General features: G+C 40.0%; 1 protein-coding gene across 4 annotated transcripts in view; it reads right to left on the bottom strand.

Moving 5' to 3' along the window:
- Positions 1 to 3,093: 3,093 nt before the first annotated feature.
- Positions 3,094 to 22,693, bottom strand: part of LOC127626463 (paladin-like) — a 101,215-nt gene continuing 81,615 nt past the window's right edge. For all 4 annotated transcript variants that reach the window (XM_052102248.1, XM_052102249.1, XM_052102247.1 and 1 more), the window contains exons 19-20: positions 13,682 to 13,837; positions 3,094 to 3,790 (exon numbers count right to left, since the gene is read on the bottom strand). In XM_052102248.1, the coding sequence (XP_051958208.1) occupies positions 3,641 to 3,790; positions 13,682 to 13,837 (306 nt within the window). In that variant the 3' untranslated portion in view covers positions 3,094 to 3,640. The remainder of the gene's footprint in view (positions 3,791 to 13,681; positions 13,838 to 22,693) is intronic.

The raw sequence follows: 22,693 nt of genomic DNA on the forward strand, positions 1-22,693 counted from the left end.
TTTAGAATCACCACCACAGTCAACAACTTTGGGGGCGTTCTCATTTAGAATCACCACCACAGTCAACAACTTTGGGGGCGTTCACATTTAGAATCACCACCACAGTCAACAACTTTGGGGGCGTTCACATTTAGAATCACCCCCCCAGTCAACAACTTTGGGGGTGTTCTCATTTAGAATCACCCCCCCAGTCAACAACTTTGGGGGCGTTCACATTTAGAATCACCACCACAGTCAACAACTTTGGGGGCGTTCTCATTTAGAATCACCCCCCCCAGTCAACAACTTTGGGGGTGTTCTCATTTAGAATCACCCCCCCCAGTCAACAACTTTGGGGGCGTTCTCATTTAGAATCACCCCCCCCAGTCAACAACTTTGGGGGCGTTCACATTTAGAATCACCACCACAGTCAACAACTTTGGGGGTGTTCTCATTTAGAATCACCACCCCAGTCAACAACTTTGGGGGCGTTCTCATTTAGAATCACCACCACAGTCAACAACTTTGGGGGCGTTCACATTTAGAATCACCACCACAGTCAACAACTTTGGGGGTGTTCTCATTTAGAATCACCACCCCCCAGTCAACAACTTTGGGGGCGTTCACATTTAGAATCACCCCCCCAGTCAACAACTTTGGGGGCGTTCTCATTTACAATCACGACTCCCCCCAGTCAACAACTTTGGGGGTGTTCTCATTTACAATCACGACTACCCCCACCCCCACCAGTCAACCTTCATGCTGTTCCAAGCCCATACATCGCTAGGCCACGCCCACACCAACACGTTTTAGTTTGAAAACGCATTGGTATCGCTACGTTTACACCTCTCATTCACTAGAACGACACTTTCCTCAGCGGAAACCGCTCTCCCTTACCACACACTTTGGAAAGCGCATCCGGAATTAAAAAATGGTGCCTTTTTGGTTGCTACACACCAAATGAATGCCGTTTTGGCACCAATGGACCTGAAGCTTCAGCAAACCTTTAGATTATTGGTGAATAATGGATACTTATGGAAGGGGATTGTTCAAATCAATACCTCTAAACATGAGCAATAGTCTGGGAGAATACCTCACGTCTATTTGTGTGTGCATGAGAGCGCTTTGTCGAGTATTTTGCCTCTGTGACATCACAGAAAATGCCCCCGTTCAAGCCAGTGAGTGTTTGGGAAGTGTCTCCAGCGTTTCCACAGACAATTAAAAACCAAAAACCACTTGAAGCGCCTCTAATGAGCATCTAATCCCATCCATGATGCAATCCCCATCTGAATACATCAGGATGCTGCTTGGCGACTCCACATGCCTCGTGCTATTAAAGTGCTTGTAAGAATACGTTATGGGTGTTTACGTGCAAAGAGAGCCATATGGTACATATACATGGTATATACTGCTAATGCAACTTCCTGCTGCTTAGAGCCAACTTCAAAAACACTTTCACGAAGCAATATAAATAATATTTTTCCTTCATATTTCTCTGTATTATAGACAGAACCTTTAAATACAGAGAATTAATTTAGTAAAGTGCATCTTAGAAAACAGCTTTACAGAAAATATAATATAGAATAGCAATATTTAGAATTATAGTTAAGAATTAATAACTTTACACTATTCAGTTTAATTTTGGTCATTGTTTTTTGCAGTACGCGGTTATGGAGTGTGCTGTTCGAAAGCCACATTTTTCAGTGGAGGAAAACGGTGTCCCGGTGTGGATGAGAGGTCAAGCGAACACAACGTAATCGATACATTTTCAAACAAAAACAGTTTAGTGCGAACGTGGCCATCGAATAATATTTGGAATATTCCAAGGCCACATCCACAGAAATACATTCATGTTTAAAAACGCATTGATTCGGGGCCTGAGTAGCTTTAGCGAGTATTGACGCAGACTACCACGCCTTGAGTCACGAGTTTGAATCCAGGGTCCAGCAAGGTCTCCTTAGCAACCAAATTGGCCCGGTTGCTAGGGAGGGTAGAGTCACATGAGGTAACCTCCTCGTGGTCGCTATAATGTGGTTCTCGCTCTCGGTGGGGCGTGTGGTGAGTTGTGCACGGATACCGCGGAGAATAGCTTGAAGCCTCCACACGCACTACGTCTCCATGGTAACGCGCTCAACAAGCCGGATTGACGGTCTCAGATGTGGAGGCAACTGAGATTCCTCCTCCGCCTCCCGGATTGAGTCACTGCACCACCACGAGGAATTGGAGCGCACTGGGAATTGGGCGTTCCAAATTGGGAGAAAAAACACACAGATTCCACCAAGTATACGCCTCTCATCCACACTAGAATGGAATTTCGAAAGCATTTTGAAAACGCTCTCCATTTCAAAACGATGATGTTTAATCAAAAGGGAATTTTCAAACAAAACTGGTGTGTTTTCGGTTTCCTATCATTTTCCAAAGCGTGTCGTAATATTAATGCTTTTTAAAAGACAATGCATTGTGGAAGTTTTCTGAAGTCATACGATAGCTTTGTGCAAAGAACCCACAAAAATTGTTGAGTGCGTTACCATGGAGACGTAGCGCATGTGGAGGCTTCACGCTATTCTCCGCGGCATCCACGCACAACTCACCACACGCCCCACCGAGCGCGAGAACCACATTATAGTGACCACGAGGAGGTTACCCCATGTGACTCTATTCTCCTTAGCAACCGGGCCAATTTGGTTGCTCAGGAGACCTGACTGGAGTCACTCAGCACGCCCTGGATTCAAACTTGTGACTCCAGTAGTGATAGTCAGGTCCCACTATTGTGTGTATCTTGTGTAATTGAATGTAAATGTAATTTGTCACATTTAATCATCAGAATTGCCATAATCGTGCTGGCTTTTGGTTTTATACGCTTTTACCAAAAGGAATTGGTGGTGGCATAGTGGCTAAAGCACATATCTGTTAATCAGAAGGTCACTGGTTCGAGTCCCACAGCCACCACCATTGTGTCCTTGAGTAAGGCACTTAACTCCAGGTTGCTCCGGGGGGATTGTCCCTGTAATAAGTGCACTGTAAGTCGCTTTGGATAAAAAGCATCTGCCAAATGCATAAATGTAAATGGATTTGTGTTTTATACTCAAGAATTGAACCAGATCAAAATGTACTAAAGTTGTTTTTAATGGAGACTGCCGAAGTCTTCATTTTGAAAACTGTACATTTATAAAAACAAACACCAGTTTCCACAGCCTCTCTTCAAATGTTAATAAAGAACACAATGAATAATAAAAGTCATGACAAGAAAAGGCACATCAAATAATCAACTAAGCTACTTGACATAAGTCCAGGAAAAATTAAAATAGGTAAATAATCGATGAGAAGACATCAGCATGGAGAGAAATATGGGGACAAGTTGGAAACTACAAAAGGCATTAATAAACAACATGGAAAAACAATCTTGCATAACAAGTCCACAGGTGTGATATCTCATGAATGTTCATGCAAACATCAGCTAACTAAAATATGTAACCTATATATAAAAAGTTCCTCACAGTGGTGTTTCATTCCGATTAAACTATATCAAAGTCTTTTGAGATGGTGAAAGTGAAACCAGACGCAGATTTCCTGTGAATGCAAACGATAAAATGACTTCCAATAGTAATGGAAACAGAGGACGTAAACGAGTATATAAACAGTTCGGGCGCTGGTGTTTCTCTCAGATGAATTCTCCTCGGAACGGAAGACCGTGGCGGTTCTGCTGGATCCAGCGATGACGTAGACGAGAGAGAGTTGAGTCTCTCAGGTCCTCAAACTCAGAGAATCCGAGCCGATTCAACAGGTCATAAACTCCAGCTGGAGCTGCCACCTAAACAAAACACACAAACACACATATATACATTTAATCTTTCATGTATCTACTGAACATCCCATTAAACATTCACAGTGCTGTGGAAAAAGTAAGTGAACCCCTAGGCTAATGACGTCAACAAAAGTTAACTAGATTCAGGAGTTGGCATACCTGGCATCTAATTAATGAAAGGAGATTGTAGGTGTGTGTTAAAGCTACTTTGACTTATAAAAAGCACTCAAACATTGAGTTTCCTATTCACAAGAAGCATCTGCTGACGTGGACCAAGAGACCTCAGAAGACCTACGATCAAGAATTATTGATATGCATAAAGCTGGAAAAGGTTGCAAAGAAATCTTGGAGATTAGACATTCATCTGTCCACAGTTAGACAAACTGTCTATAAATGGAGATGATTTAGTACTATAGGTACTCTCACTAGAAGTGGCCGTTAGATATTCATCTGTCCACAGTGAGACAAACTGTCTATAAATGGAGATGATTTAGTACTATAGGTACTCTCACTAGAAGTGGCCGTTAGATATTCATCTGTCCACAGTTAGACAAACTGTCTATAAATGGAGGTGATTTAGTACTATAGGTACTCTCACTAGAAGTGGCCGTTAGATATTCATCTGTCCACAGTTAGACAAACTGTCTATAAATGGAGATGATTTAGTACTATAGGTACTCTCACTAGAAGTGGCCGTTAGATATTCATCTGTCCACAGTTAGACAAACTGTCTATAAATGGAGGTGATTTAGTACTATAGGTACTCTCTCTAGAAGTGGCTGTTAGATATTCATCTGTCCACAGTGAGACAAACTGTCTATAAATGGAGATGATTTAGTACTAGGGCTGCAAATAATGATTATTTTGATAATCGATTAATCTAACGATTATTCAGCGATTATTGCACCGATTAATCATTAGCTCTTAACCGATTATTCTGCTTGTGTCCTGACTTTAAAAGGTAGTATTAAATGACATTAAAAGCTTACTAACAATAAAGAGGACAAAATCTTTCAAAATACCTCTAAATGACATGCACTGAATAACCGTAAAAACGACTTAAGTTTAATTCAATAAAGAAATTCACTGCAAAAAAGTGTTTGTCTTGTTTTCCATTTAACATGGTCAAAAAATCCTTAAAACAAGATACATTTACTTGAGAAGCAGCATACAAGATATTTAGACTTGCTTTCAGAGAATGTATCTTAAATAAGTGTATTTTGTATATAAGTGTATTTTATACTTGGTTATAATTCTGCGAGTACAGTAAAGACAAAATATACTTCTATTCAAGATCTATTCTCTAAAAGCAAGTCTAAATATCTGATATGCTGCTTCTCAAGTGAATGCATCATTTTTTAAAGGATTTATAGATATTTATATTGGAAAACAAGCCAAAACAAAAACAAATCAAAAGCATATTTTGTTGCCGTGTATAATGGGGCGAAGACTACACCTCTCTCATCTTTGTTCACTTCAATCCATCTTTAACTCACAAAAAAAATAAGCTCCCTCTTATTAGTAAAGCTGCGTATTGCCAATGTTCTTCATGATAAGAAACGCACAGTGACACATATATAATGATTTAATAAGTCTTGAGTCATCACGTTATAGTCTAGCTGCATTAAGTGTGCACGCTCGAGGGATGAGCGTCCCGTGACAGAGTGCAGTTTCAATCTCTCTCCCTTAGATCGGGACATTCGCTCAACTCATAGAAGAGGCGCTGATCACACAAAGAGAAATGCCAGTTTCGGAGTTTGTAGTTATTTACATGATCTGCTTCCTTAGAATTTGAACTTTAATAGAGCTATAACACTTTAAAACTGCATTTAAGATGTAACTTCGGGGGGCGTTTCCTTTAAAGAGCTCCGGCTCCACTTATTCCACAACGAGAGTGCTTCTGTATTTACTTACTTGTATTTTTGCATTTTAATTCACTCATACTTTGTGATCTACATCATCTGAAGCTGTTTGGAAAGTTTAGAGTGCATCTGGACTGTGAGCTGCTCTTACGCATCATCGTTAGAGTTTAATGTGATCTCATGTACTATGTTATGTTAAATGAGATCAAACGACTATTCGACAATTAAAATGTGTCGACAATGTCGACTAATCATTTCAGCCCTATTTAGTACTATGGGTACTCTCTCTAGAAGTGGCCATCCAGCAATGATGACAAAGGGCACACCGCAGAATGCTTAATGAGGTATAGAAGACCCATAGAGTGACAGATAAAGACTTGAAGGACTCACTGGAACTGGTTAACATCTCGGTTCATGAGTCTATTATACAGAAAACATTAAACAGGTGTGGTGTTCATGGCAGGACATCATGAAGGAAGCCGCTGATTTCCAACAAAAACATTGTTGCTCGCCTGAAGTTTGCCAAAGACCACCTTGACACTCCACAACACTACTGGGAAAATGTTTTGTGGACTGATAAAACTAAGGTTGAATTGTTTGTGAAGAACACGCAGCACTATGTTTGGCATAGCTCAGTATAAGTTGGGTGATGCAGCAGGACAATGACCCAAAACGTAGAAGTATATCCACTACAGAATGGCTTCAAAAAATGAAAATCCACCTTTTGGAGTGTCCCATTCAGAGCCCAGACCTTAACCCAATAGAGATGCTGTGAAATGACCTCAAGAGAGACACCAGACATCCTAAGAATATGTCTGAGCTGAAGCAGTTCTGTATGGAAGAATGATCCAAAATTCCTTCTGAATGTTGTTCAGGTCTGGTCCGCCTCTACCGGAGAGGCTTGATTAAGGTTATTGCTGTCAAAGGAGAATCGACCAGTTATTAAATCCAAGGGTTCACTTACTTTCTCCACAGCACTGTGAATGTTTAATGGGATGTTCAATAAAGACATGAAAGATTATAATTGTTTGCGTGCTGTTAGCTTAAGCACATTGTGTTTGTCTAAACTTGTAACTTTAATATAGATGAGATCACATTTTATGACCAATTAATGCAAAAAACAGCTAATTCCAAAGGGTTCACATACTTTTTCTTGCCATTGTATGCCATTAAGACTGTACTTATCTTTATACAATTAAGATTTACTTAGAAAAACTGTGTGCAAAAACGTAATAAATTAAAAAAAAAAAATTTTTGTGAAGAATAAATGCACTGTATAACATGGAATAAATCAGCATATTTAGTCTAAAATGAATGCAGAAATGTAGTTTTGTTGCTAAATTTGTGCACAACTCTTCTTGGAGCGCATTCAGGATAATTTGCTGGTGAACTGGTGGCATCTGGTCATGACGGGGTAAAGAAAAAAGACGCCTGCACATGCAAAAACACAATCTATCCGGTTGTGTTTACTTTGGTTTTGCTGCTCCAGTGTGTCAACAGAGCCAGAGCTTGTAAAACCAGCTGAAAAAAGTCAAGGCCATACAAATTAAAGACACCATGTACCGCCGTCCCAGAGGTCACATCCAGGGCAGAGGACAGTCTCCTCAACACAACTCAATCGACAGCATTTGTGGCGTAATGATGAATGAGTATTTATGTTGTCAAATGCCTCTGGATTCATGGATGAAACACAACACTGCTCTGAGATCAGAATCACACGCTTTCAGTGCGAATATAAGAATAACAAACACTGAACACAATGAAGAAAGAGCGCAGACAAACACACGGCTGCAGAGGAAGAGCGAGCGAGCGCAGATGTTGTGTGAGCAGAAAACCATTCATCATTCTCGGTTCACTTTAGGAAGAGAAATCCTGACAAACAGACGATATTAGCTGCCGTAAATCTACTGACAAACAGACTGTCTGCAGTGAGAGCGAGTCTGTGGTCCAGCACACCCTCCTGTTGCGTTCGGTCATTTTTGACCCGGTAGAGGTCAATCATCATTTTTAAATACCACATTGTTTTTCATACAGGAACCAAACTTTGTGACATAGTCAAGACTATCAAAATGAACATAATAATTGTATTTCTGATTTTAAGAGAAATGATTTAAGAGAACCATTTTTATTAATTTGTGTTCCCGGGTCAATTTTGACCGGGCATCAATTCTGGCTTTTTTCTTAAAAATACTTCATATTCAGTTAATAGGAGAATTACTAGAAATTCTCACTTTAAATATTTATATACATTTAATGCAACGTTATTTTAAAATGCAATTTCATATAAACCTTAATAAAAAAAATTATAATAATAATAACAACAATAACAACAACAACAATAATATATATATATATATATATATATATATATATATATATATATATATATATATATATATATATATATGCATCACACTGGTTTAGCTGTAGATAATGCATATTTTAACATTTTTTCATATTTTTTTTTTTATATTTTTCATTTAACATACCAAAAATATAGATCTTTTCACATGTATGAACAGAAGAGGTTAACAATGAGTTACAATATGGATTTCGATGAAAACAATTGGATTATGAATGTTTTATAAGCTTAAAACTCCACCGGGTCAAAACTGACCGACCAATGCACAATGTGTATTCACACTTTGAATGCAATAGGAGGGTTAAAAAACTTAAACACGTGACTATGAAAACGGTCATCATTTACTCACCCTCATGTTGATCAAAACCTATATTATTTTCTTTATTTTTGTTGAAAGGTATTTTGAAGAATGTTCGAGCAGCTGTTATGAGGCCCCGTACAACTTGTGCACTATTTAAGTAATTCTAAAGACATATGATCACTTTGTGTCAGACTGAAATGTGAGTTAGTACTCACTAAAAGCCGTTCCCTCTGCCGAAGCACTCAAACGTGACTCATGATCTCACATGTGGGTGTTTCTTCAACTTCAGGCTCTTTCATGTAATAGGGGACGATTTCAACCTTTTTGCTTTCACATTAAAACTGATTTGCAAACCTTTTACCAGACTTTCATCATTTATTTTTGGTACATTTCAAATGTATTTAATATAGAAATGTGACCATTTTAGCTTGTACCAGACACAGACTTCCAAATAATTACACTATGACAAAACATAAGTTATGAAATGTTTAAAACAAAGAGTGAAATAAAACAAACCATTTCATTATTTATTGTTCAAATAAATTCTGCAATTGTTTCCTGCAGTTGTGACATTATTTCCACCTAACCAAACAATTTTGCCCCCTAATAAAGAAAACAAAACAAATAAAAATCAAGAAAAATGTCAAGATTTTTACTTTGCATAATTTCCAATCAAGCTGTGATTTTGGAAAATAACGCAAAAAGTTAAAATATTATTTTAGATATTAAATAATATAATAGAAAGGATTAATAATAATTAATAATGAACAAATAATAATATTATATATGTCAAATAAAATACAAGTTATTATTTATTACATAATTTAATTATTATTATTAAATTATTTCATTTATTTAGGATACATCAACACATAAAATACATAAAATTAACATTTTTTTTTTTTTTTTAAATGTCATTTCCATCAGCGTCATTTCCAGCACAGAATTCTATAAACACAAAACAGAATTTGAGATGTGCTGGAAATGACACAAATATGACAAATCTCCTGTGATGCATGAAGAAACACTGATGGACATTATTAGTAGACAAATTAAATCAACTAGTGAGAGTGTGAAATTATGCCCCTTTTTGCAAGATGTAACATAAGTCTCGGGTGTCCCCTGAATGTGTCTGAAGTTTCAGCTCACGGATCATTTATTATATCATGTTATAAATGTCTCTTTTTGAGTGGAATCAAAAACACGCTGATTTCGTGTGTCTCTTTAAATGCAAATGAGCTGCTGCTCCCCGCCCCCTTTCAGGCAGAGGGCTGTGCCTTTACAGTTCGTGCTTCGGTTACTATAGCAACAACAAATCAGAACCGATATGACTGACAGAGTAAATACCGGAGTTCAGACAGGACTGGGAAGAGAAATCGGCCCGGGATTTTACATAGTAACCGGCCCAAAAGTGGAGCGGGGGGTGTTTCGCGGTCCTTTTCTGCATATCGCGGCACCGTTTTGTGGTCCATTCTGCATAACGCGGCGGATCATGTTTGCTCACCGTGGCCCATTTTGCCGTGTCGCGGCTGACCCACCGGCCCGCTCGGTTCTCCCGATGGTCAGTCTGCCCATGATCGCACCCAAATTGCGTCGGCCCACTGGGAAAATGCCCAGGATGCCAGATTAGCAGTCCAGCTTGTCCGCTGCGTCTTCAGTGACACATGAAGTACATGAAGACTCTTATGAGACATTATTCTTCTCACTGTATCTGCTCCAGGACTGTGTGTCCATCACTCAGGGGAGGAGCTATGATAATGGGGCGGAGTCCATCACCAGTCGTGGGTGAGGCCTGATCTAACGTGACGTCACTTTAGACCAGAAATTAAAACTGTACATTTTGATGAATAGAAATATAAGAAAGACTGATCATAGTAGGGTTGTTGTGTACACACACTGCAAACTCACATTTATTGCATACTCATTACTCGCACTACTGCATTTTGCATAATAGGTCCCCTTTAATGAGACTACTTTCTATTAGTCCACAGTGGTGAAAGTGCCTGAAATTGAGAAACACCCATATAGAAATATGCCATGTGAAAATGGCGTGTCATATGAGAATTGTTTTGTTCTTTATAAAACTTGGCAGTAAAAAAAAAAAAAGATACCATATTTCATTGACAAAAACAGTGGCTTCAGCATTCATCAATGAACAAAAGGAGCATCTCAAAGGAGAGTAAATATTTACTTTTTGTGCAAACAACTCCTCTTAAGTGTCTCTGAGAGCTTTTTCCGCTGCACAGTAAATCTTGTGCATGTGAAAGCAGGGTCATCGGACTCATTCTGATCCAGTATTGAGTACTGATCGGTTTAACTCTGATGCTGACAGGCAAAATCCAACAGCACATATAAACAAAAAATGGTGCATTGAGCTCCGAGTCCTCAAACAGCTTCAGAACGTTCTGGTAATGTTCTACAATGTAGAGAGGACTCTGAAACGGGCACTGGAGCTGACCTTTGACCCTGCTCAACTGGATAGAAAACATGTTTCCAGGCCTGATGGTTCTGGATAATAATTGGGTTTCAAAATGTGAATTATAAAGCTGTGGTCCGGTATGCTGAATGGTGAAGTGTTCCAGTCATGCTAAACAGTTACGATGTGAAATATATATATATATATATATATATATATATATATATATATATAAACACAAGCAGCTCATCATAAGAAGAGAGTATCTACATGCTCTGATGCCTTCAAAGAGATCATCACGAGTCTCAAGTCTGATATCGTTCTCGGGTTCAAAAGGTCCATGCAGCATTCATGCAGAAGAGCACAACACAGATCCGCTGAATGAGACTTTATTAGCTCATCACGCTTCACACACAGTGGAGCACAGTCTCTATCTGACTTTCTGAAATGGATATTCTTACGGTTTATCTGTCTTGGTAAATATTAGATTGAAAGGAAATCAAACCCTGATGAAAAAAAGCTTGTTTGCTGGTCTCAGCTGGCAATGAAGATGTTGGAATTAGCTGGTATTCTGCATTAATTGGTCATAAAATGTGATCTCATCTTCATCAAAGTCACATGTATAGACAAACACAATGTGCCTAAGATAACACCACATGAACAATTATAATCTTTCATGTCTTTACTGAACATCCCATTAAACTTTCACAGTTCTGTGGAGAAAGTAAGTGAACCCTTGGATTTAATAACTGGTCGATCCTCCTTTGGCAGCAATAGCCTCAATCAAGCCTCTCCGGTAGAGGCGGACCAGACCTGAACAACATTCAGAAGGAATTTGGGATAATTCTTCCATTCAGAACTGCTTCAGCTCAGACATATTCTAAAGATGTCTGGTGTCTCTCTTGAGGTCATTCCACAGCATCTCTATTGGTTAAGGTCTGGGCTCTGACTGGGACACTCCAAAAGTTAGATTGTATTTTTTTTAAGACATTCTGTAGTGGATTTACTTCGATGTTTAGGGTCATTGTCCTGCAGCATCACCCAACTCCAACTGAGCTTGGGTGATGCTATCTTGATGTCCTGCCACTGGGCAGCTGTGGCTCAGTTGGTAGAGCAGGTTGGCAACTAATCACAGGGTTGGTGGTTCAAATCCCGGCCCACACGACTCCACATGCCGAAGTGTCCTTGGGCAAGACACTGAACCCCAAGTTGCTCCCAATGGCAAGCTAGCACCTAACATAGCAGCTCTGCCGCCATTGGTGTATGAATGTGTGTGTGAATTGGTGAATGAGACTCAGCGCTTTGAATACCGTTAAGGCTTAAATAAGTGCTATATAAGTGCAGACCTTTACCATTTACCATGAACACCACACCTGTTTAATGTTTTTCGTAAAGTAGACTCATGAACAGAGATGTTAACCAGTACAAATGATTCCTTCAAGTCTTTATCTGTCACTCTATGGATCTTCTATACCTCATTGAGCATTCTGCGGTGTGTCCTTTGAGTCATCTTGGCTGGACGGCCACTTCTAGTGAGAGTACCTATAGTACTAAATCATCTCCATTTATAGACAGTTTGTCTAACTGTGGACAGATGAAATTCTAACGGCCACTTCTAGTGAGAGTACCTATAGTACTAAATCATCTCCATTTATAGACAGTTTGTCTAACTGTGCACAGATGAATATCTAACGGCCACTTCTAGAGAGAGTACCTATAGTACTAAATCATCTCCATTTATAGACAGTTTGTCTAACTGTGGACAGATGAATATCTAATGGCCACTTCTAGTGAGAGTACCTATAGTACTAAATCATCTCCATTTATAGACAGTTTGTCTAACTGTGGACAGATGAAGATCTAACGGCCACTTCTAGAGAGAGTACATATAGTACTAAATCATCTCCATTTATAGACAGTTTGTCTCACTGTGGACAGATGAATATCTAATGGCCACTTCTAGTGAGAGTACCTATAGTACTAAATCATCTCCATTTATAGACAGTTTGTCTCACTGTGGACAGATGAATATCTAACGGCTACTTCTAGTGAGAGTACCTATAGTACTAAATCATCTCCATTTATAGACAGTTTGTCTCACTTTGGACAGATGAATATCTAACAGCCACTTCTAGTGAGAGTACCTATAGTACTAAATCATCTCCATTTATAGACAGTTTGTCTCACTGTGGACAGATGAATATCTAACGGCCACTTCTAGTGAGAGTACCTATAGTACTAAATCATCTCCATTTATAGACAGTTTGTCTCACTGTGGACAGATGAATATCTAAACTCTTCCTGATAACTTTGTAATCCTTTCCAGCTTTATGCAAAGCAACAATCCTTGATCGTAGGTCTTCTGAGATTTCTTGGTCCACGTCAGCAGAAGCTTCTTGTGATATTAAGACAAATTTATACATATATGCAGGTAATTCCAAAGGGTTCACATACTTTCTCTTGCCACTGTACTTTTAGATGCAAACATGTTGTGAATTCTTCACGTTTAGACAGTTTAGAGTATTGTCTTCATCATTAGTGCTGATGTAAGATTTACATTTATGCTGTGGATATAGCTAGTGTCAACTTAACAGGATACATATGAGTGATGTAATTAACCCGTTAGTAAAGTACATTGTACAGGTGTTCAGTCGGGAAATCCACAACATATCTCAATTCACTTCTGAATGGCGCACAACTATATTTGCACTCATGTGCAGTAAGAGCAGCATTGCTGCATGAGAATGATGACCACAGTATTCTGTACAGGGGGTGATACTCATTCGTTTGGATTGCCAGTAAATTCCAGCGTTTACCGTCAGTCACAGCTGGCCTCAACAGCAGCACACAAGCCTTGTGAAACATCGTGTGAAGCAGCAGTCGGAAGAATGCCTGTATAAGCTTGTAAATTCCAGGTGAATCATCCAAATAGAGCGATGGCTACATGTCATCTCACCTGAAGCATCCAGTCAGCGAACGAGCGCTGCCACGAGTCTTTCTTCTCCAGGTGCAGGTAAGTGTTGAAGAGGATCAGGTAGATGTAACGCTCCAGATACAGCAAACTCTTCAGTCTCAAAGCCTCAGTCTCCACATCACATTTACAGCTCTTAATCTGTTAAACATGAATCAGAGACTTAAAATTAATGAACAACAATCATGTCAGCACCAATCACACATTTTAAGGATTTGCAGTGGCGATTACAGAATGTCAGAAAGAAATCCAATATACCGTTTATGGACTAGCAGGAATGTTGCTAGTCTTGAAGTAAAACATTTAAATTCAGTCATTATTTCCTCACCTTCATCTAGTTCTAAACCCCATATGCCTTTCTTGGAACACAAAAGATGATGTTAGGCAGATTTTTAGCTTTAGTTACCATTCACTTATTTTATGTGAAAAATTAATAAATTTGCGATTAAGTTATGACAATTTTTATTTTGGGGTGAACTATCCCTTTGGGCTAACAATCGTCAAAATATCACTAACTATACTTTTGGGGGTCTGGGTATCTCCGCGAGTACTGACGCTGACCATCACACCTGGAGTCGCGAGTTCGAATCCAGGGCGTGCTGAGTGACTCCAGCCAGGTCTCCTAAGCAACCAAATTGGCCCGGTTGCTAGGGAGGGTAGAGTCACATGGGGTAACCTCCTCGTGGTCGCGATTAGTGGTTCTCGCTCTCAGTGGGGCGCGTGGCGAGTTGTGCGTGGATGCCACGGAGAATAGCGTGATGCCTCCACACGCACTATAGGAGATATAACACGCTCAAGTCACGTGATAAGATGCACAGATTGATGGTCTCAGATGCAGAGAAAACTGAGATCCATACTCCGCCACCCTGATTTAGGCGAGTCACTACGCCACCGCGAGGACTTAGGGCACATTGGGGATTGGACGTTCCAAATTGGGGAGAGAATAAATAACTAAATAACTACAGTCTAGACCAACACAAAGTGGGTGTCGTTTGAAAACTAGAAAGTAATTTTTCAATAATCAACAATTATGTTGGTGTTGCTTAAATGCCACGTTTTCGCCTAGAACTTCTCGAAACATAAACGGAACATAAAATATCACATATCATTATTTAGAGGAGGTGATTATCTTTCAAACGAGTCCACACACAAGATAATCAGATGTATAGATCATTAGATAATCCACATGAAGCACAATGTTACATATGGCCACCAGGAGATGGCGCCAAATACACGACACAGACTCAATGATGCCTCAAATGACACGGAATGAAACTCATTGTGTGCAATATCATTACCAATATCATTTTTGGTGTGATTATTCAGCAGTTTCCTATGTTGAGAGAAAAAAAAAAAAAAAACCACCCTTGATATTTTAGATTAAAAGTACTAAATCTTACAAATGTCACACAGATGAAAATATTTAAATGCACGAATGCTACATTTACATTTCGTGATCAGAGACTTGACTGTCCAGGTCACAGTGAAGTAATATGAAGGACTATACTATAATATTTAATATATCTTCACAGAATAAGTTTGCTCCAGGTATGCCTGATGTTTGCAGTCATTCAATTCCCTAATTGACCTCTGGTAAGCTGTGTGAAAGTTAAGCAGCATGAAGTCTGTTTGGAACAGACAGACATTCATTCTCAAATCCAGAGGTGTTTCTATGACTATTCACGCCAAGTGATTAAACATGTGTCTTATAAAGTTAGGCTGCTCTGCCTCATATAATGCTTTAAATTATATTTAAAACTACAAAACTGCCGCGGGCCCCATTTAGTCTTCCCTTTGCCAGCCGTCGTGTTCAAATGCCCAAAAGCTACAGCCAAAAAAAAAAAGGCAGCAATTTAAGCCATTATTGAATTAAAAATTAAAATCACAGACTCCCAAATTCTGCATTTTTTTAAATGAGATCAGGGGGAGTAATTTATGCGAGTAAAAACCAGCCGGCGGCGGGAGATTAATTAGCCGGAATAATTTGTCTTTACTCAAACTGTTCTAACAAAAGCAGCAGCGGAGCATAAAACAGGCCAATTACATGCACAGTCAGGGACAAAATACTAAAATCACAGCCAATTAATTCAATTTAGATAAAACTTTCTGTGCCCTGGCTGCTCAATGGTGTATTTTATAATCCTAATTCTCCAATTCCTGGTAAAAGGAGGATAATTAACAGTGTTTAATGCATATTTAGCTTTAGCTTTGCGAGCATAACTCGGACACTTTCAACGTTATACGTGGCTCTCAGTTAAAACATAAAACCTTTCTGACTTTACTCATTAAGGCCAGAAACATACGGAATACTTGACATTTAATGATGGGAAGGACTTGCATTATATCAACAAATACATTTTTACATAAAATGCTAATTTTCTATATTAGTTATCAGGTTTGCACTAGTAAAAATTTAGTAAATAAATGATGTCATTACTCGCAGGGAATAACCATGCTAGATCTAAATAAATAAATAAATAAATAAATGGAATATCTTCCAGTAAAAAAATCAATTCTTTATATCCGCATTTTCAACAGTAAAATTTCACAATGATCTGCCATTCACTCCTATTTATTTATATAACACAATTACACATTTCTATAATTAAATGTCTCACGATTTGAAACTTCAATTTTATATATCAGCTATGATCTTACTAGTAAAAATTATCATTTTGATATTAATAATTACATTGTAACTAGTGGGAATGTCCATTCCTGATATCATAAATCGAAGTTCAAACTAGTAAAAATGCTCAATTTTTATTGCCCTTAGATATCCGGGGCTGCACGCGCGACACAATGGGTGGATCAGCATGTGTCTACTCTGCGTCGAGAGGCGCGAGTAACCCGCTGAACCCCACTCGTGATCGGGACTGGGGATTGCAACTATTTCCCATCAACGAGGAATTCCCAGTAAGCGCGGGTCATAAGCTCGCGTTGATTAAGTCCCTGCACTTTGTACACACCGCCCGTCGCTACTACCGATTGGATGGTTTAGTGAGGTGCTTGGATCGGGCACTCCCCCCGCCCGAGGCGGACCGCGGCGGTCCGTCCTCGACTGTTGCGAGGTCACCCGTACAACCCCGGCACAACGCGGGCGCCCGGTGCGGGCGAGGGAAAGGGGCGAGCGACCTCCGGCGCGACCACGGCCGCGTCGCCTCGTTCCCCCTCCCCTGCGCGTGCGTGCATGGGGATGCCGGCACAGACTGACGGTCTCAGACGCGGAGGCAACTGAGATTCGTCCTCCGCACCCGAATTGAGGCGAGTCACTACGCCACCACGAGGACTTGGAGCGTATTGGGAATTGGGCATGTCATAATTGGGGAGAAAAAGAGGAACAAATAAAAACATAAATAAAAAGTAGGGGGAGGGCTGGGTAGCTCAGCAATTAAAGACGCCGACTACCACCACTGGAGTCGTGGGTTTGAATTCAGGGTGTGCTGAGTGACTCCAGTCAGGTCTCCTTAGCAACCAAATTGGCCCGGTTGCTAGGGAGGGTAGAGTCACATGGGGTAACCTCCTCGTGGTCACTATAATGTGGTTCTCGCTCTCGGTGGGGCGTGTGGTGAGTTGTGTGTGGATGCCGCGGAGAATAGCGAAGCCTCCATATGTGCTACGTCTCCATGGTAACGCACTGAACAAGTCACGTGATAAGATGCGCGGATTGACGGTCTCAGACGCGGAGGCAACTGAGATTCGTCCTCCACCACCCGGATTGAATCACTACGCCACTATGAAGACTTGGAACGCATTGGGAATTGAAAAAGGGAAGAACATTTTTTTTAGATATTTTTTTAAATATAAAATTTATATAAAAAAAATAAAAAAATAAATACACCTTGAAACATGTTTGAAAACTTTAGAAATGAATGATTAAGTTGCGCACACACTCATGTGTTCAAAGTGCAATGTATAACATATATTTGACTGTATATGTCAATATAATATTGCTTAATTTTATAGCCGGCAAAAACATCCTGAACATATCATAAATATATTGACTACATTGCTCCAGACATGACCTGTGTACATATACACAAACATCTGATCTGAAACATCGGCTACCAAAACCACATGGCAAAGCAACACGGAAACTGGCATTTACACAGTTCCAGATCACAAAAAGAAATCATTAAAAACTCGTTAAAGCGGTCAGAGGAATCTGCTGACAAAGCACCGCAAAATCAACCCTCAGACCAGAATCCAACTGTGTGGCCTTCAGGGTCTGATCTCGAGAGAAGATCACGGCCGTTCCAAATGGCAGCCCGAAGCAAGAGATCCCCACCGCTGCCAAGAGCTAATACATAAATCATGCTAATACACGCACAAACATAACCAGGTTTTGATGCTCCGCCATCACACATCTACAAATACTCCTGTACAGACAAGCCTGATGAGTGTTCCAGTCTAATGGGACTTTATCTAAACGGCAAACTGGGAAACTCAGAACTGGGAATTGTTGTGTTCCAACTCAGGCAAGATTAGAAGTGAATCTATTTACGGTCTTAAAACACGTTTCTAGGCTTGCTGGAAATCGACAGGAAAGAGGATATAAAAATGTATCATTCTGCCCATATCTCACAATGAAAGTCGCAATTACCAGCCACAACATTAAAACCACCTGACGCATCTTGTGTAGGTCCCCTCATGCCACCAAAACAGTGCCAACCTGTAGTCTCAGAGTAGCATTCTGAGATGATATTCTTCTCAGCACAATTGTACAGAGTGGTAATCCGAGTTATCATAGACTTTGTCAGTTTGAACCAGTCTGGTCATTCTCTGTTTCCGTCCACAGAACTGCCGTTCACTGGATGTTTTTAACTTTGGCACCATATAAATTCTAGAGACCAGGCCGTCTGGCACCAACAATCATCCATGTGATTATCTAATCAGCCAATCATGTGGCAGAAGTGCAGTGCTTCAAATCATGCAGGTACGGGTCAGGAGCTTCAATTAATGTTCACATCAACCATCAGAATGGGGAAAAATACAAATGTCAAAAGAAAAAGATTCCACTGATAGAAATCAAGGTCACAAACGGGATATAAATTATCGATTACAGAAATAGTAGTAATTGCAAAATAAAAAAAATAAAAAATATCATTTAGCCTTAATATCTCGCAATTGTGACTTTTTAACGTAAATATGAGATGCCGTCACAATTGCACAATTATTTACAATAAAATTGCAACTAAGAGATACAAATACGCAAAATTAACAAAAAATTTATTTGCAATTGCTAGAAAGAAATCACACTCGCAAGTTACAAAGTCGCAAATTACCAGAAATGGTCGCAATTGTGAGATGCAAAGTTAAAATGAGATATAAGAAGAGATCTAGAAATAGTTTAATTACGTCACATTTGCAAGATATAAAGCTGCAATAATGAAAAAAAGGTGCAACTGCGAGATATAAATATGCAAATACCAGAAAGTCACAATTACGAGATATAAAGTCACAATTGATAGAAATAGCCACAATTACAAGATAAAAATTTGCAATTACCAGAAAGTCACAATTACACTAAATTAAATCACAATAGTGAGTTATAAAATCGGAAAATTGCCGTTTTATTCTTTATTCCATGCACCAAATTATTGCATGTAATTGCAATGAAAAAATGTTAGCTTGTGATTGCCATTTCAAGTTGACTTTAAAATGAGTTAAGCTCAAAACTTTTTCTTCGAAGAGGACCAGACGGTCTGCCCCAAGTCAAAAGTCCAGAGGCTAAGTTAATACCAAGAATCAAGGCGGTAACGTTTACCGCATTAGCGTGCGGTCTGCATTTGGATGCCCATTAATTCTGTTTGTACATTGCACCTCTCTTTCAATACAAGTGTACTAAAACTGGACAGACCGTGCAGGGAATGCCAAAAACAGCCTCACAGAGGGAGGCACCACTGCAGGATGTGTAAAGATACAATTAGGATCTCAGCGAGGATGCAGCGATCGTTCAACCCCACACGCGAGCAGAGACGGCAAGAGGCCGAAGATATGAAGTTCAAAAGGACAGATTCAACCAGAGACCGATAATCGATTCCAAACCGATCACACGATACCAGCGAGACAGATCTCACACGCTAGGCTAGCCAACTTTTCACAAGATGTACATTTGTTGCTACTGAGGCTGAGGTATGGATACATTTAGGGTTTAGTCCCAATTGAGCTTATCCATTGGATGTTGATAAATGAATATATATTTGTACTTTTTTATCTGACAGTATAGAAAGGATATTAAGACTTATGCACTGAAAGTTTGATGGACACACATTACACGGAGGAAACAATCAAGCACTTCTCATCAAAACAAGGCGACAATCCAGGTATTCCAGAAATTATATTGCTAAAAGCTAATTGTAAGCACTTAAAAGGACCTTGTGTGAACCCTGTAAACAGTGTAGATAAAGTGTAGTAGTGGTGTAATCAAGCGATAGGACAGATTATGACGTGTGACGGGTCATTTCTGATCACATGCACGGAAAACAATGTAGTAAATATCGAGATAGGATACGATATGGTTCATCGGTTTTTGGTTAGCGATATATCGAAATTCCTTAGTGTCCCATGCCTGCGGTTTAGATATTTATTGAATTTCGTCAATAGGCTGAAAAGTATCAAGAGAATAATTCTGTAGCCATATTGCCCAGTTCCACCCCTTACACAATGTAAAATCATTGTAACACACAGCCTCTCGTGGCTTCTTGCTTTAAGTAACCACAAGTGCACGTACCATAACCACCATCTACGCCCTGCACTCCCAAGAGTCTGTGAACACTGATGGGACGGGAGCCACACACACACACACACACACACACAATGTCTGGACAGTGAATCATGATAGGACGAACCCCTGGAAGACGTGTAAAGAATAGTGTCTCCATTCCCCCTGACTCACATACAGTCTGCAGATGTTCATACCTCCAACACAGTTTAAAGAAGCAAGAAATTAACACCACACACACACACGGCATGACAACTAATTTTTTTCACCTGTGCGCACGTGTGTGTGTGTGTGTGTGTGTCTCTCTGTATACGCTCTTTAAATATTCATCCCCCATAAAGCAGCTCGCTTGAAAGTAAATTCCTACATTCCTTCCAATAGGGTGAGAAAATGCACAACAGAACTCCAGTTTTTAAAGGGACAGCTACAAAACAAAAATTCTGTCATCATTTACTCACCCTCATGTTGGTTCAAAACCAGTATGAACTTCTTTCTTTGGTCGGACATGAAAGGGAAAACATTTGAATAATGTTCACGCTGCTCTTTTCCATACACAAAGTATACAGTGACCAGGGGCTGTCATCCTCCACAACTGATCGTAGCACTAGGACTGGGCGATGTGCAAAAAATATTTCATCTATAATTGAATATTTTTGCTTTAAAAATGAAATTCATTTATTGAAACAAAAAACTTAAAAGGATATTTCTGGGGTCTGGGTATCTCCGCGAGTATTGACGCTGACTATCACACCTGGAGTCGCGAGTTTGAATCCACGGCGTGCTGAGTGACTCCAGCCAGGTCTCCTTAGCAACCAGATTGGGCCGGTTGCTAGGGAGGGTAGAGTCACATGGGGTAACCTCCTCGTGGTCGCTATAATTTGGTTCTCGCTCTCGGTGGGGCGTGGGGCGTGTGGTGATGGTGCGTCTCCACGGTAACGGCACAACAAGCCACGTGATAAGATGCGCGGGTTGTCGGGTCCTCCTCAGTCACCCGGATTGAGTCACTACGCCACCACGAGGTCTTAGAGCGCATTGGGAATTGGGCGTTAATAATTGAGGAGAAAATAAAAATATTTCTAACTTCAATTTGCACTTTAAATTAAGTGATAAAAAAAAATTATTATATAACCAACATTCCAAATACAAACATTTACCATCTCCAACAAACATTTGACATACGACAGCAGGTGGGAAATTATTAATAGCCTAAAAATTAAGAACTAAAGACAATTAAAAATGTTACTTCACTTAGTCGGTGCTTAAACGAATAGAAAACAGTTTTTATACGAGGCTATCAACTTTGTGTTTGTATTGGGTTTCGTTAATGCAATTAATGCTGCAGAGTTGCGTTCACGACGCATGTTCAGCGTTGCGTTCACGACGCATGTTCAGCGTTGCGTTCACGACGCATGTTCAGCGTTGCGTTCACGACGCATGTTCAGCGTTGCGTTCACGACGCATGTTCAGAGTTGCGTTCACAATGCATGTTCAGAGATGCGTTCACAATGCATGTTCAGAGATGCGTTCACAATGCATGTTCAGTGTTGCGTTCACAATGCATGTTCAGAGATGCGTTCACAATGCATGTTCAGAGATGCGTTCACAATGCATGTTCAGCGCTGCGTTCACAGTGCATGTTCAGAGATGCGTTCACAATGCATGTTCAGCGCTGCGTTCACAATGCATGTTCAGAGATGCGTTCACAATGCATGTTCAGAGATGCATTCACAATGCATGTTCAGAGATGCATTCACAATGCATGTTCAGAGTTGCGTTCACAATGCATGTTCAGAGATGCGTTCACAATGCATGTTCAGCGTGAACTGCTCTGTGATAATAAAGCAAACTAAACTCACAGCACCTCCTGAGATGGTCTGAGGTCATTCTCATACACGACACTATACTTGCAAACAGTTCACACGAATGAAACGGAGAAAAATGGAGACAACTCAAGACAGGCTCCCAGATAACAGCGCATCAGACACAGGCACTTACGGCTTTTCTTCTGTCGCTTCTTAAAAATGTAATAAAGTGCGTTTCTTCAAGCACGCGTCTTTGTGATTAACAGCCTTTCTTGTCATGTGTTATTCCGAGACGTCTTACACGTCACCCACCACCGTTGCGGGTAGATGAGCAAAGTTACATGCGCATGAAATACACTTGGACGAGGAGCTTGCGAATAAAGAGCTGGATTCAGTCTTGTCGCATTTGGCGAGTTTCCTCACGGGGGTGAGTAAATGAGGACAACTTGCATTTCGGGTGAACTGTCCCTT

This window comes from Xyrauchen texanus, chromosome 33, assembly GCF_025860055.1.
Source record: "Xyrauchen texanus isolate HMW12.3.18 chromosome 33, RBS_HiC_50CHRs, whole genome shotgun sequence".
Classification (NCBI taxonomy): Eukaryota; Metazoa; Chordata; class Actinopteri; order Cypriniformes; family Catostomidae; genus Xyrauchen; species Xyrauchen texanus.